We start from the raw sequence: 15971 nt of genomic DNA, 5'->3' as shown, positions 1-15971 counted from the left end.
GTATATGAAGGATAGGGGTTGATAAGATTCGGAAAATCCTTCTCGCCAATGATTACGTGGGATTCGCTTCTATTACGGGTCTTGGACCAATCATTTATGGATACGCGTATTCGAGACTGGGCTGACTTTTGTTTACACAGCCTCTACTACTACTACCCTGTATCAGTATTATCAGTATCCGTATTCCCCTCATCAAGGGTCTAATTACTCTATTCCGAGCGGATGGCTCGGACTATGAGACCCTTCTCGGACTGTCCCGGAATGTTATGCATGCGCCCGTTGAATTTTCAATCGTTAATTGGCTTGCTCTTAAAGATGACAGGCCTAGCGTTTGTGCTAAATCAACAACATTCGATATCATGACACGAGATACATCATGACGTAGTAGTCTTACCACTGTAATATCGTTTACCCGGTAGTGACTCGAAAGGAAAGTGAGTTGAAGGACCGGTAAATTGACATCAATTTTGAGTTGTCGGTTAGATTGGAAAAATCTGGAGATCCTAATCAACTACCGAAAATGCAATTCCCATCAATATTCAATTGCCGAAGTTCGAATTTACCGAAATAATGTCCATTACCCAACCTGGTCCGTGACAATCCAATCTGACGTCTCACAATATCAGAAACCACTCCCATTAAAAGAGGCCCGCCATGTCGTCATATCTCAACTAAACCTTGCATTGTCCACATTCTTCAAAAAATAAACATACCACTGAACAGTCTTGATATGCGCAACAACGCTGACTCTTTCGTTGACCGTGTGTATACCCTCAATTGAAAGTGTCTCTGGATCCCATCCCGGAGAATACCGAAATATATGCCGACTCAGCTTCCAATAGTATTTAGTGTCAGTATTCGCAGGCATAATCCCAGGTGCCATCACGACTTGCTTTCCATAAAGAGCTCTCGTCGTGCCGGATAATACGGACCACGGAGTATCTTTTTCTTCATCGCTCACGTGAGTAGGAGTCACGGGTGCGGGCTCAAGCACACTGCCCATAAATCGAACAAATATCGACGACTCTTTTTCTTCAGAATCATCAAATGCATGTAAAGTGAGGTTATGTCGTTTCGCAATCACACCAGCTAGCTTGGTAATTTTGTGTCGGATCAGGTCTGATGTTTCTCCAATATTGACTCTGTGATTGATCAAGACAGTTGTCCGTTCAGGCAGCGCGTTGACTTTTACGCCACCATGTATCACGTCGACTGCCTGTGTTGTCGAGATAAGATAGCCAGCCATTTTATTAACACGAGAAACAAGTTTCGGGAATGAGAGTCGCTTTATGGTCTCTAGTATACCTGACCGACCTCTTCTAGGGAGAAGGTACTTGAGTCCTATCATGAAACCTGGAGCATGCTCTGCACCGCACCATAGAAAGTCCAATAGTGGGTTGTCTTGATAAAGTTGAGGCGGATACGGGGTTTTCTCGATACAGCTCACCAACTCGGCCGCTATACCTGCGCTGGTATGTAAAGGCGGCATTGAACTGTGCCCACCCTTGGTACGGACCACAATCTCAACATCGACGTAGCCTTTTTCGGATACTCCGGGAATAGCAAAATGAGTGCCCCAGATAGGTAGAATAGGAGCACCTTCGTCAATGATGAGCGATACACCATTTTCTCCATAACGTTGGAGAAGAAATGATGCCAGGAATGCGGCTCCGTGGTGACCAGAGATCTCCTCGTCAAAGCCAAACGAGAGAATTATGGTGCGTCGCGGTTTGAACCCTGCATCTATCAGAGCCTCTATCGCTTCCAGAGATGCAATCAGCGTATTTTTGCAGTCTAGAGCACCTCTACCCCAAATGGACGAACCATCAAATTCTCCACTGAAGGGTGCATAATCCCATTGTGATACAGTTGTTTCAGGAACCGGTACAACGTCTTGGTGGGCCATCAAAACCGTTGGCTTTAGAGTTGTGTCACTACCAGTCCACGTGTAAAGAAGTCCGTGACTGTTGACCTTGTCGAGTTTGAGTTTGCCATACACCTTGGGGAATGTGGTTTGCAGATAATTCTCAAACTCGTCAAAAACTTCCCAACGAGGGTCTTGGCCGACGTGACCCATATCGTCGTATGCGACTGTTCTGATTTGAATAGCACCTGTCATTCGTTTGATGCTCTGCTCTCGAAACCAGTCTGAGCTTAAATTCTTGGCTATCTCCGTTGTCATCCTATCTTGCAGTTGGGTATTCTGAATAGGTGCTTGAGGACATAGCGCTTCTGAGCTGGAGCTTAAAGCGGGGACGATGGCGACGAGTGCTGCGACTCCAAGACCTAGATACCACCACGACCATGTTGAGGTGTCGCGGCTGGAATGTTGTGGTGGGGTAGCTTGGGGCTTGTGGTTTGACATCCCGCTCATGGAAGAAATGTTTGACGGTGGATTTCTGAAAATTCGCGCTGCTTTTCTCGTGAGTATACAGAAAACTCGTAGTAAGAACGAAGAACAGATTCACAGGAAGAGGGGTTGCAAGCCATTGTTTATATCTTATATATCGCGCAAACCTTAACATGAAAGCGTTTCCAGCTGGAACTCTATTGTGAGGTGAGCGCCGTTATCAGGAATGCTACATGTGGCTTTGTTTGGATGCTAACGTAAATTACCCAAGTTAAGCTTAGTTTACTAGCTCAAAACACCAACGTAAAATGAAGTGAATTTGTCAAAATGAGAAGAATCCTCGTGATGACAAAGTTTTGACTGTGTCGGGTAAAACACTATGTTGGTACATTCCCTCACGCGTTACGCTTCACTGCGTTGTTGACCCAAGCTTCTCCTTCAAAATTGTCTCAGTAAGCCTCCATAACTGCTCCCCAAGTTCTTCGTCCAGGGCTTGCGAAGTCGGCTCAGTAACCTTGCGGTCTGGAACGATATAACAACCATCAATCTTCTCTTCCTTGACAGCATCACTAGTCGCAGCAAACAGAATCGGCCGACAACCTTGGTCAACGGGATCCTTCAAGAATGGTCGGACAATAGCCACGCCAACTTTACCAAGAGTCCCGTAAGCATCAATCGCCTGTTCCTGCTGATCCGTCTTGACACCGCCAGGGTGAGTCGCATTAATCCATGGTCCCTTGCCAGGCTGCATTCCAAGCTCGCCTCGTTCTTTGCGTCGAACAAGAGCCCGGACAAGGTGAATCTGGGCCAGCTTGGTACGGTTGTAAAGATACGCTGGGCCGATATCTGTATTGATCTCCTCAAGGTTGGCAAACTTGATTGAGCTGGGTGCTGCGCGATGCATGTCTGATGACTGCAGACAAAGTCTACTGTCTGGAGTAGCGATGAGCTTTGGCAGAAGAGTCATGGCCAAATGATGTTGCGCAAAGACATTGACTTGCATGTGACTATCAATGCCGTCATTTGTCTCTCCATAAGGTCCGACGCCTAATCCGGCGTTGAGAACCAACGCGTCAAGCCGCTCCAACTCTGATGCGAGTTTCTTGGCAACTTTATCCGTATCATGGAGGTCTTCAAGTTCAACCTGGACAAACTCCACACGTGAAATGTCGCCGAATTTCTTTAAACCTTCAGCGGCTTCATCGAGATGGTGTTGTTTTTTGCCGAGGAGATAAAGCTTTTTGGGATTGTGCTGGAGGATGTGAGCTGAGATTCCGTATCCTATGCCTGCACTGCCTCCGGTGACGACAAAGACTTTCCCGCTGAGATCGGGGATGTCGATGTTTGGGTCGAATGTGTTACTGCTGCCGAGCATATTGCGTTTTGTTGAATGATACGAATAACAGTTAATGGGAAGGGTGCAAAGTATTGGGTTTTAATTGCATATAACTTCTATCTTATAGTTGTCAGAGAGAGTGATACCGATGACGTCAAGACATTGACTGCTGATAGTACTGACATTGCTTCTATGATGAATGTATTTTCGATTGACCTATTATATACCACTAGAAATGTTTCATGTGCCAAGTAAGCTGTTTTACGTATGCTACTGTCTGCTTATCTTTGCGACGTTGTCACATCACATACCATCATTTATTCGTCATCCGAGGTTGCATATCAAATTCTCATCACTACCTATACGTTAGATCCATGACTATCAGCTAGAGTTCAAGACGTAAGGTGGTAAATTCGTATATAAGTGATTCAAGCTATCGTTTATGTATACTTCTAGTTTCATTCTCTAACCCAACGCCCACCAAGGGCTGACTCTCTTCCGCAATTGAATCTACATAGCCGTACTTGAGTCTTTTGCGTCCCATAATCTTAACCACCTCAAATGCGTCTTTCTTGCCGGCCTCGGCGGGAAGAGCGATATACTTGGAATCTCGAACAATGGAAGAAGCATAGCCAAGAATCTCGGGCCCGATAGCTAGATAAGCAAAGAATATACCTGTGATACCACTTGCAAGCAATATGACACAAGACACAATGAACAAGGTCATCCACGTCCAATCTATAGTGTAGACTTCAACAAGGTTACCAACTTCAACAGGCGCCGTGATGTTGTACTTGAAGTTGGAGTCGGCTTCCATGGCAATTCCATAGACCTGACCCACAAGCAAGTAAGTGTTGATTACCTGCGCTAAGCGGCGGCCAAACTGTTCCAAGGTGATACTTTCGAACAATTCTGCTTCTTGTGCCACGCCTCGATCGTTGACGGGGGTGAGCAATGGATTGTCCAAATATAGCATGATGCTATCGGCGTATTCCCGGCCCCCGCTGATGAGTCCGGGCATCGATGACACACGCCCCCAGACAGTTTCCCAAGAAAGCGACGTGATGTTTTCTGAAACATGCTTATTACGAGATAAGCGTTGCGCGGTGACAGAACAGTTCTGGAGGGAAGATGTGTCAACTCGAGAGCAGTGAACCCGTGACTCAACATAGCGCTGCAAAACATGGCATTCAGCTTTGAAGCCCCTTGGGGTCATGTGGGGTCAAAGTTTGAATTTTGAGTTGAAGAGAAGTCTCGAAGGCTTGACATGGAGATCTGTCTCGTTCTCGAAAAGAACTGGACGACCATAGTAACTCTTGCCCAAAACGTATTCTCCCAAACGGTCAGTGAGATTATCAGTTGAGGCCCAGTACGGATCAACGAAGCGATCCACTGCCATAGCCCATGGCGTTTGCAAGTTGGTATCATTATATCCATGCCAAGTACCGTTGAGCTTTTGTTCGTACTCTCCCCAAGTAGGCGGATTTGTCCAATTCCAAGGAATATAGAAACTGGTATTGGACATAGTCAAGTTATAACATTCGAGGCTGAGGTAGCTTGATTCTAGTGAGAATGTTACATTGCCTGTAGTAATGTTGGTGATGGGAAGTCCGACTAAAGCAGAGTATACTTCGGGATTTACGCCTCGAAAAGCACCAAATAATAGTGATGGCAAGGTTTGGAATCTTGACGTTTCCCCAAAGGTCCATAGGGTCTGACTTGCTGGCTACAGATGTAATGAAAAGACTTGTGAACATGGCCTTCATATAGCCGGAAGATATAGCTTGTCCTTCTCCGCTTTCCGGGGTGTTTGGTAAGTCGGATGCAAGTTGGGATACGGCGTCGGTTGAGAAGTAAGCCACACCAGAGTCTGTAGTGACTCGCTCGAGTCGAGAGTCCAGCATTCGAAGTACGGATTGAGATCCTAGTGGCGAAAATGCCCAGATGAGGAGAAGTACGAGGCCAAGAATGTTGAATTTGCCAAGATTGATCTGTGTGGTGAAAGTTGATCCGACAGTTCGACTACCGATCAGTTGCTCAAGAAGGTCGAGTGTGGTGCCTTTCTCCAATTTCCATCGTGCACTTTCAAAGACCATACGGCCGACAATGGAGGCAAACACAATAGGAAAGATAGATGCAATCTAGGGAGCCTCGTCAGTTACATGGTACCAACCACAGCCGGAAACTACTCACAACAGTGATTGCATTTTTCCACTTGTGGAATTCCTCTTTTTCCGTTTCCTTCTTATCGAGACGCATTATAACGATGGCAAATGCCAGGAGAGCGATGGGCACGAGTGTCGCTGTGCAATCTGCAAGAAACCTATGAGATCCTGTTGTATGAAATTAATCCCAGCTTTTGCCCCCAGGTAGCGTCTTTTTGAATTGTTTTAACGCAAAGATAACCGCAAATGCACTAGTAAGGAGTAACTGGAAGATCTCCACTTGTCATTTAGCGAAAATTCAGTTTTTCAAGTAACGAGCCGCATAGTACGTATATGAAGCAACTGGTGATCAGTCAAATCCAGACATGGGAGAGCAAGAAGTGGAAAAGTTCAGTAATATGTGTCAATTACTGCTATAAACCTAATGTTTTCTCATGCTATATATATAGTAAGGACTGAATGAGGCAATAGTAGTCCTTTAAGAGGACCACTGACCAGAACAAATCTTTGGCGTAGTTACCAGAGAGACCCAAGTATCTGTCCCCAATTACTCAAGAACATTGAACCAAAGCTCACCATTGTCTCCGTAGCCCTGGTGGAAAACGTAGATCTTGTGATGATAAACCACAGCAGAGGGGTCTGACGACATGCCCGTTTTCGGAACCAACTTATCCCCCTCCCAGAACTCGCCGTTGAAACTGTTGAACCAAAGTTCGCCGTTGAAGCCAGTTCCCTGATGGAAGCAAAAGACTCTGTCATCAAAAGCTAGCCCAGATGGAGCCGCTGAAATGCCAACACGCTCAACCTTCTCATCACCGAGCCAGCGGGTGCCATCAAACGTATTGGTCCAGAGTTCACCATTGTTTTTGATGCCCTGGTGAAGAACCTGAATTGTGTTCTTGTGCGGGACATACGTCGCAGTGGGAGAGGCGGAAATGCCGACGTTGGGAACTTGGAGATCACCCAACCACCTCGAACCGTCAAAGACGTTGTACCACAACTCTCCGTTGCCACGGCTTCCCTGGTGGAAGACGTAGATCTTGTCCATGTAGATCGTGGCAGATGGACCAGATGTGATGCCAGTGTTGGGCACCTTGGTGTCTCCCAACCATCGGGAGCCATCATAGACATTGTACCACAGTTCGCCGTTGTTGCTACTACCCTGATGAAAGACATAGATCAATCCTTTGTAGATCAGAGCAGATGGTCCAGCTGAGGTGCCGGTGTTGGGGACTTGGAGGTCTCCAAGCCAACGGGAACCGTTATAGACATTGTACCAGAGTTGGCCGTTGTTACCATGGCCCTGGTGAAAGCAGTAGATGCTGTCACGGTAGACAATGGCTGACGGTCCGACGGACATGCCTGTGTTGGGGACCTGGGTGTCACCCCGCCAGTTCCAGTTCTTGACTGTACCGGGGGACTTGACCCAGTTGGGTGTCTTGGATGTTGCTGTGGAAGACATGATGGAAGAAAAAAGGTTTCTGTTGGTGTTGCTGGTGTTTAGTTGCTTGTGTGTAGTTGGAGATGTTGAAGAGCTGGTGAGGAACATTGAGAGAAAGCGGAAGAATGAAGGCTCTTTATAGAGAAGTTGAAGCGGTATAGTTAACCAATACTACGGATGGCAATGGTAGTTTGTCTCTGTCTATACCGGCACTGCCGACTTGCGAATCTGAAGCAACAGAATGCATAGCTGAAATATGTGGCTGGCTGTATACTGATGGCAGAATACACCGGCCAATCCATGGGCACCGTCGCAAGAGAGAATATTGTCGCATACGTAACATTGAATAGTCTTATGCGGGCTGCAAGCCGTCATCACAGTCAGTGTGCAGAAAGACCACCATAAAGAAATACCACATGTCCACTCATTGCTGCTGGATTGTATTTGTTTCACGATCCCTCAAGCTTTTGCCCAGGTCTTCTCAATTTCCTCGGACACTGCTGGGGCGTTTCTCATTTCTACGGTTGTGAAAATGCTATAAGTAGACAATGTGTGAAAGAAAACAAATTATATGACCTCCTTCGTATTTACAGGATGGCCTATGCGAACGCTGTTGTGGCTGTCTGAACATCCATATTGAGTTCTCCAATATGATAACCTTGTTCACGTAAAGCCGAGAAAGGTGAATTCTGTACGTCTTTCTTCCATGCCGGCAGTGGGTGATCCTCGTTACCCGAAGACCTAGATCATTCGCGATGTAACACAAAACGGGGTTTCAGCTACGTCGTTCCAGCCACACCACTTGTCGGTGAGAAAGCTGAAGCAAAATGGAGAAAACATGACTAAACATAACACTTTTCTAATAGACTATTGGTGAGACGTCGCCTGAGGTATCATTGGCGTTTCAAGGCCGCATTTGCTCAATGTTTCGAGCAATTGACTTCAACGATTAGGCCACTGTGATAGTGGCAGGCTGACATGAGTAATAAACATGACTCAGACAGTCGATATCTTTGGCAAAGGTACTCCAACTTGCAGACAGCAAACTGGCTGATTTTTCTGATATTTCTTCAGTAGTCTTCTTACGTGCTGTCAGATCGGCTTGGTTGAAGCATTAGGCCTTTAAGTCGATGTCGCCCTCGGTCAGCAATTCGGTAGTATTGATAAAGACTCGCTAGACATGGCGGAATGCATGGTACGCATAGAGGCAATACTACTTGGCTCACGTCGCACATCGGAGGCTGTGAGATACAGACTTATGGTACAGCGATGTTCAGTTTCATCAATCGGTCACTCAATATCATAGTCTGCTCTATTCAAACTGAATCCTGATACTTTGGCCGCTTTGCATGTTCTGTGATGTGATTGATAAGACGGGTTGTTGTACAACTCACGGATAAACTGTCTACATACCGCCCTATGGAATCTTCAACCTAAGCATTTTGACCATCAAAGCATCTAACCAACAGTCTCGTGGATGTAAGATATTCTACAAAGGATGATCAAACACATCACAGCATGCGCAATTCTGATTGTTGAAAGAATTTCATTGGCATTATCAACTACGAAAATATGGAATTGCCATCCAGAAAATGACAATCTGCGCCGTCTAGGAGAGATCGCAAAGCTAAGAAGAATTACTAATAATAGCCTCGATGACATCAGGGTAAATGTCATATTGCACTTCACCCGCGCTGCGTGGTACTGGCGTTCGCTTGCGGCTGACGCTGAGGTTGAAATTGTGGTCCCTAGACATGCTCCTAGGATCAAGGACCTCGCCAGTTTCCTATAATAAGAGGTTAGTCAGGATCTTGGATTTCTTTCAACTTAATGACACTTACAGTCTGAACTCGCCACTTCAAATTGTCAATGAGGAATTGTTTCACGTCATCAGCCTCCATGCTGCTCAGTTTTCCGATCTGGAGGTAATCGAGGAGCAGTGAAGTGATTGAAGTTGTGCTGGTCACGAGTTGGGCTTCATCATCTTGACGAGCGCAGTTCTCACATATCTCGCGAGGCGCTGCCAAGATGTGGGACATACCCACGAAGCCAGGGAGAGAGGACCATTCCCCACCAGACTGACCTTGGACGTCGCCGATGATGTAGAAAATTGTGTAAGTCCCATTAGCGAGCATTCTACAAAGTTGAATTAGCCAATGTCAGGACAGTTGAATCTTGTAATTTTACCTCTCGACCACAACATCAATATACCAATCATCGGCATACTGCGGTGTGGATGTCATTGCGGTCATGTCGGTTTGCTGTTGCATCATATGTACGGGAAAATCGGGAATCTTCAAGAGATCTCCAGACGGAACACCGGACGTGTACTGAAAGACTTGGGCATCTCCGACTTGCAGAGGCTGCATATCATCTGGTGGTGTGCCGAAGAATAGCTCCGCCGTGGTCCTTCGGCTCCATTCGTACTTTCTCGCGAAGTCTTGACGAACCTTGTCGCCTGTCTGTCCATTTGCCAACTCCGGATACGTGTAACCAAGATCCGTAATATATCGAGCTTGGTCGGAATTCCAGTAGCGATTTTCGGCATCTGACTTGTCCACCAGCGGCCATTTGCGGAATGGTTTCAGGCTGTCTTTGCCCATTCCCTGATTCTTTGGTTCAAGCTCATTGAACCAGTGCTTGTCGCCGTTGGCAGCTTGCCAGATCGCGAACAGTCTGTCAACCTGGCTGCATTCCGTTATTAGACACTGAAACCAGTCTATTGTGTGCTGCTAGCACCAAGACTTACCAATGATGTATCCAGAAAATCGGGTCAAAGGCGGCCGTCTTGATCTTACTCATGTGTCCTTCGCCACCGATAGTTCCATGATAATTATTGTGCAGATCCTCGATTGATCCTGAAGGTTGCTCGAGCTTCTCTGCAGGTTGCTCTTCCGTATTGTTGTCCACTGCGTTGGTTGAAAACATTCTGAAGTTTCTGTAAACCTGGTCTTCGATCAAAGAGAGGCAGATGCCAACACGGCCTTCACGGACTGAATTCAACTGGATATTCATCGCCTCTGTGGCTGCTTCATCAGATCCCCCATAGCGGATTGTCTTTTTGATGTTCGCCTGTGCAAGAATTATCATCAACAATCGATTCCTCGAAGCATCGAGTAACACTCACAAGTGTAGCCGGATATCCTTCGCGCGTGAGATACTGGAACTGCTCACTGTTGAACTGATATTGGAAGAAAGGATTCGGCATAGGAACAAGTTTATTGTCCGGAAGACGCCTAACCATGACTTCAGGTAGTGTGAAAATTTGCGGAGCACTCCAGTCATAGGGAGCAGTGGTTGTGCCATGTTTAGGGTTGGTGACTCCCGGGAACGTAACCTTGGATCCTCGAGGACGAAAGTAGTCCCAGTACGGAAGACGAAACTGTTGAGCAGCAGCGAGATACTTCGTTTTCTGTCCACTCGGAATGTTCGACTCAGAGAACCGTTTGGCCACGTTGGCCACTTGACGAAACAGGGTTTGCTACATGCGGCAATTAGAGTAAGCTGAGGTTTTGAACACATCTTCTCTTACCTCCATCATTGCCAAATACGGACGGTGCCAGGTTCCGAAGGTCGATTCGCCATGTTTACAATATGAGCCCCCGGTACCTTCAGCATCCCAAGGACCGCTGGGTAATCCATGAATGCCTAAAACCAGTCAGCTGTACAAGTTCTACACTAGAATATGTGAGTATCACAAACCAGCGACCTGAAACCAGGACATCTTCAAGTCCGGCTGTTTACCATCCTTGAAGGAGAAGCCGTCAGGGATCTGACCCTGCCAAGGGAGGTCGTCCATGCCCTGGAGTTCCATCAAGGCGATAAGGAACAGATTGAAGGTATCAGGTTGCTCAGTCAGCATGACATCGATATCGAGGCGCTGGTGTACATTAAAGCCGGAAAGGCCAAGTACAACACCCTGCTTGTGGGCCGCTTCAAGTTGATCCATGGTAGAGTTGTTCATGATGTCAGTGGTTTTGGGGTTGAAGTTTTGGTGCTTATTGTTGATTACTTCTTGTGGTTTGGAAAGTCTAATTAACCAACTCGGGACAAAAACACCATTTTATAGAAGACTTTCAACCAGCCGTAGTGTCTTGAAAATGTTGAGGATAAGGTATCTGTTGAGAACTACTTGGCATCTAAGGTCTTTTGGAAACCTACATCGACGTCCCAAGACAAATCAAAATCTCCCTACTCAATCTTGCCCCAACACACATGAATTTGTCTTCAATTGTTTTAGCTGGAATCGCCCTAGATATGCAAAGAGCTGTTTCTGGCATGGGCTGAAAGTCTAGAGTATAGGAGGCGTCTACCGATGTCAGCTGAGTCTCAAGCCCCTGCATATCACTTCTTTCTGTCGCGTAAGATCACCCACAACCACTATGGTCACGTTTGGTCCGAGACAGTGTGCAGAGGTGCATGTCTCTCTCAACAATTGTTTGCGCACAGTATAGCTTTGCCATGGTATCTTCAGGTTTCTTAAAGGGGAGCTAGAAGGAGAACATGGAATTATATCAGCCAGCCTAGGTCGAGACAGCGGTGTGAGAACGATACATGATTGACATGATAGTTAACTTATGGTTTTGCCCAAAAGACTGTCTTGGCGCAGCTTTCAGCTGATGTTAAGAAGCGCCACCTCCGCTTTGTTGCCCTGCGGCTGAACCAGTCAACTCGATTCATGCACTTACGTGGATATTTGCAGGTACGCTATTGGAATTTGATAAACCGTGTTTCAGAGACGGCCAGTAGTCAATCGAGCGCTGTCCTCTCTGGTCCTCCACGGTCTCAGCCTGGGTCTTTCTCATGGATACTTTGACCAAACAATCGTCGCAAAACCTCATTCGGGGCTGGCTTAGAGATGAATGCCAGACCGGCTGTATGAGCAAGCATACTTTAAATTCATATCCAGGGTTCAAGACATGTAATAATTACGAGAAAAGGCTTCTTCACATTTCTAACTTCCCTACAATTATTTCTCATTACCCTGTAACACTTGGTTTACAAGGAACCGATCCAAGTCTTTTATAGTTATTATCCAGATATATACACTATTCATATGGCCATGGTATAAATCGATATTTCTTTTATGAAGACTTCGTAACTAATTTTACTAGGCTTGAGAGCCTGGTTTGTTTTAACAATGTGGCGAGGAGTATGTATATCTATAGTCTGATGGGAGATAAACGTTGAAACTCAATGGTGAGTGGGAAGTATACAAGGCAACACTTTGAAACATGTTTTATTGGACAGAGTATCAACCCTGTTCTCCACTCTTCAAATCAAGCTGTCAGGTCGGGTAGATAACTCTAAGACGATGACGATAAGGACAACTATAATATACAATTGGAACGATAAAAGTTAATGGCAAAAGGCTTTTTTCCAATAGAAAATTATATCATCTACTTGCATTGTCCAACGTCAGTGATACCCGAGAAAAATGATATGCAAAGTTTGATCCAACCAGACTGCATCTATTAATAGCAGTTTCCTTCGTAGCAGTTTACATGGCAATCATCCCTTGCAGAAAGTCAGCAAACCATATGAGTTTCCAAAGTAATTCCATACGTACTCAGTATCTCCACACATCCAAGTGTTCTTGTTACAGCACTGCTTGTCAGTGCCCACGCATGTCGCGTTGGAGTGAGGAGGTCCGCAAAGACCATTATAAGCGCGAATAGGTTCTGGGACTGTAGACTGTTATTAGCTAGGCCTTTTCGGATCAAGGAAAGTTATCAGAAACTTACATCCTTCCACGCAATATCTAATGTTAGGCAGGATGTTCTTGCAGTCACCCTTGAGTCTAGGGTTTAGCTCATAAAAGGTATCGACGGTGATTTCATATTCCTTGGCTATCGTGGCACAGGTTTCCGAGTCAATTTTAGATCCAGTCTTGGTGCTGAATCGACAGTTGATACCGCCTGTCTCCATGACTCTGGCACGCCATGTCGATGGTTGACATTCATCAGCAGCAATAGCTGAGCTGACGAGAGCCAATCCAATGAGGGAAAGTTGTACCCACGAAAACATTGTAACAAAATAAATTAGTCGAAATTTTGTAAATCGGCTGAATATGGTTGACAAAAGGTGATGTGATATATTTGAGAGTTATAGCACTGCGACTCATGCCTGACCGTTCGATATGTCACCCTCCACGGCCATGACCGAAAGATTAACGAGATGACAGGGTTAAATTGGCCTTACAAGATGAGCCCCGCTTAGTTTGATGGATGGGCTGAATGTTTGAAACAGCACTACTCGCTTACTTTAATGCGCTCCTTCTCTGGCCCGTGCTACAAGGCTAGAATCCTTCTCCCGTAACAATGACGATTGAACATTGTTAGCCGTTTCAACTAGAGACGCACAGCCGACGGAAGTTTGAGCTCTTTGTCGACATGATCTTCGGAGCCGCATCAAGCGATATCTTTGAACGTGCATAATCCCTGAATACTTGGACAAGGACAGGGAAAAGATTTTAGGTAAACATGAACATTCTTTCAGCCCAGGTTTTCTTTTTGGTCGCATTTATGCAAGGTACAAACTCGGGCATCTAGACAAGGATAAGTTCGCATCCGCATTCAGCCAAGTCAGGTAAACAAACAAGATAGCCCATGTTCAGCATATACATTTGTTAAACATGCAACTTGAGAAGAATCATCGGAATAGTGACAATGAGTCTTAAATCAATTCTTGACACTACAAAAATTGAAAATATTACGCAAAAACATGTATATAACCATAGACAGAGCAGTGATTCAATTAATCATAAAACTGTGTAGGGTAGTTCTTGTTCGTTTCGCTGGACCTTGCATCATCCTTTGTGAGAAAATATGGGTCTCATGAAAGGAAAAGATCAGATAAAAGGCCACCATCGTCAATTCTATCTCGGTAATTTACAGTTGTAATAGGCTGAGCTAATGCTGCACATCATTGGGATACATCTCCTCTAAAATCTGCCAGATCCGTCGACGATTGGTGAATCCACCTGGAACACGCAGGCCGACACTTTCATGGCTCCACACAAGGTTGTTGTCCTCCCTTGCATCAAGAGGTGATATCTGCGCTGGGCTCAATACATGCCTGCTGATCTTTTCCCAGTTCCATTTTTCCATCTCAGTTGTCTCCTTGCCAGTTTTGTTATAGACTGCTTCGGCATCGAGATCCCACAGGAAGGGGATCTGGAAAAAGACCTGCTTCCACATGGATTGAGGCATCAAGTAGGTACACTTAAGTGAAGTTTGACCATACTGGAAGGAAGAGCAGATAGAGTCTTTGATCCTCTGAGGTAATGCCTCAATGTGGTTTCTGAACTGCTTGAGATCCTCTGGTAACTGGCTGGAAGGCTCCGGTGCATGCTCTAAATTTTCAATCAAGGCAGTAGTTAAATTCGGTATGTCAATTGGATCCTCGTTCCACTGTCAAAGGATTGTCAGCAAAAAAATAACAAGGCTACTTCTGAAACTAAGTGCCGACTTACCCAGCTATCCCACTCGTTTCCGAATAAATAAATAGTGGGTGAAGGAACGTAGTAACGTTCCAGCCCGCAAGAAAATGGCTTTCCAGGTTGAGGGTTTGGTATCGAGGGAGTAAAATGCATGCCAATGTCGCTAGAATCCTCCATTTTTGATCTAGCGCAACGACGTTCTAGTGTCAACCAGAATTCGCCAATCGAGCGGACTCGAGCATTAGGCGACGCGCTCATTACGCGATTGAGAAGCTGTTGGCAAGATTTATGTATGCCAACATACATCTTGCCCACCCACTCGGAAGGATCCTCTGAGTCTTCATTGACATCATAGTCCCATTGAGGATGTATCTCTTCGCGACCGGGAGGAAAGGTCAAGTTGCCACGATGACTGTTGGCAAAGGCATCATAACGTGTAACTTGTTCATCCGTCACTTTCAAGGATGGGGGTGTATCGCAGAGTTCTGGCCAATGGGGGCCGGAAAATGCAACAACTTCGCCCTGGAGGACCAAGCCACAAATTGTGCAATGAATAAAATCAGGGTTGAATGCCATTGTTTATTGTCAGGTAGGGGGATAAAGAAGCGACAGAATCGAGGATATGCTGAGAGAAAGGGAAATGAAGATGATGGAGACGAACAAATGGATAAGGCTGAGCTACTTGGCGTTGATCGAGATGAATTAGATAGAGTGCGATGATGTAAAGAAGAGGTGTCGGGTATCTCGCAATGAAACGCCAGGACGATTTGTGAAAAACCCCACATGACAGCGGAGAAAACGATCCTGAAGGAAGCGGTTATCACCGCCACTTGTGCCTGTTTTTAGGGCGGGCTGCAATATGAGTGCGCCTAGGCCAGCATATGGACGCTATCTAGTCTAGTCTAGCCTCCAATTGCAAGTAATTCATAGTGCTGGAGTAATCTCTCTCCACTGTAGAAGGACCCTTGGAAAATCCTTCTTAGGCTTCTTCTCCGCACGGCCACTACAGCGATCCGCAGCCATGTTTTGAAACAAGACATTGCGGGAGCCATCCAAAGGCAAGAAAATGTCACCAAGCCAGGGTTCAACCATGCACATCATCTCAGCTCTTCTCCATTACTGATGGTCCGCGATGCATGTCAGACTCCTCTCATTTCGCTTTTGACCGTAGTCTTCCTGCCCATGTACGCAGCGCTCACCATGTAACCACTGCGCCATTCAGGATCTTCTTAATCGTG

General features: G+C 45.9%; 7 protein-coding genes across 7 annotated transcripts; all 7 read right to left on the bottom strand.

Annotated features, from left to right (window-relative positions):
* Positions 1-209: 209 nt before the first annotated feature.
* FPOAC1_000062 (uncharacterized protein) lies at positions 210-2374 on the bottom strand (the record flags this gene model as incomplete). Its single annotated transcript, XM_044844682.1, has 2 exons — positions 210-251; positions 890-2374. The coding sequence occupies 2 exons, from the start codon at positions 2372-2374 to the stop codon at positions 210-212; spliced, it is 1527 nt and encodes a 508-aa protein (XP_044710598.1).
* Positions 2375-2759: 385 nt separating this feature from the next.
* On the bottom strand, positions 2760-4707 carry FPOAC1_000061 (uncharacterized protein; the record flags this gene model as incomplete). Its single annotated transcript, XM_044844681.1, has 2 exons — positions 2760-3714; positions 4211-4707. 2 exons carry the CDS (start codon positions 4705-4707, stop codon positions 2760-2762), a joined length of 1452 nt encoding a protein of 483 aa, XP_044710597.1.
* A 201-nt stretch (positions 4708-4908) lies between these two features.
* On the bottom strand, positions 4909-5945 carry FPOAC1_000060 (uncharacterized protein; the record flags this gene model as incomplete). The annotated part of the gene is made up of 3 exons (XM_044844680.1): positions 4909-5249; positions 5317-5827; positions 5880-5945. The coding sequence occupies 3 exons, from the start codon at positions 5943-5945 to the stop codon at positions 4909-4911; spliced, it is 918 nt and encodes a 305-aa protein (XP_044710596.1).
* A 453-nt stretch (positions 5946-6398) lies between these two features.
* On the bottom strand, positions 6399-7400 carry FPOAC1_000059 (uncharacterized protein; the record flags this gene model as incomplete). Its single annotated transcript, XM_044844679.1, has 1 exon — positions 6399-7400. One exon carries the CDS (start codon positions 7398-7400, stop codon positions 6399-6401), a length of 1002 nt encoding a protein of 333 aa, XP_044710595.1.
* Positions 7401-8919: 1519 nt separating this feature from the next.
* On the bottom strand, positions 8920-11256 carry FPOAC1_000058 (uncharacterized protein; the record flags this gene model as incomplete). The annotated part of the gene is made up of 7 exons (XM_044844678.1): positions 8920-9078; positions 9134-9428; positions 9480-9980; positions 10042-10364; positions 10420-10773; positions 10825-10940; positions 10995-11256. The coding sequence occupies 7 exons, from the start codon at positions 11254-11256 to the stop codon at positions 8920-8922; spliced, it is 2010 nt and encodes a 669-aa protein (XP_044710594.1).
* Positions 11257-12766: 1510 nt separating this feature from the next.
* FPOAC1_000057 (uncharacterized protein) lies at positions 12767-13319 on the bottom strand (the record flags this gene model as incomplete). Its single annotated transcript, XM_044844677.1, has 3 exons — positions 12767-12809; positions 12862-12979; positions 13037-13319. The coding sequence occupies 3 exons, from the start codon at positions 13317-13319 to the stop codon at positions 12767-12769; spliced, it is 444 nt and encodes a 147-aa protein (XP_044710593.1).
* Positions 13320-14203: 884 nt separating this feature from the next.
* On the bottom strand, positions 14204-15309 carry FPOAC1_000056 (uncharacterized protein; the record flags this gene model as incomplete). Its single annotated transcript, XM_044844676.1, has 3 exons — positions 14204-14704; positions 14767-14986; positions 15038-15309. The coding sequence occupies 3 exons, from the start codon at positions 15307-15309 to the stop codon at positions 14204-14206; spliced, it is 993 nt and encodes a 330-aa protein (XP_044710592.1).
* Positions 15310-15971: the final 662 nt, after the last annotated feature.

Source organism: Fusarium poae, chromosome 1 (assembly GCF_019609905.1).
Source record: "Fusarium poae strain DAOMC 252244 chromosome 1, whole genome shotgun sequence".
Classification (NCBI taxonomy): Eukaryota; Fungi; Ascomycota; class Sordariomycetes; order Hypocreales; family Nectriaceae; genus Fusarium; species Fusarium poae.
Note: the sequence above shows the minus strand (reverse complement) of the source record. Positions and strands in the feature narration are given on the sequence as shown.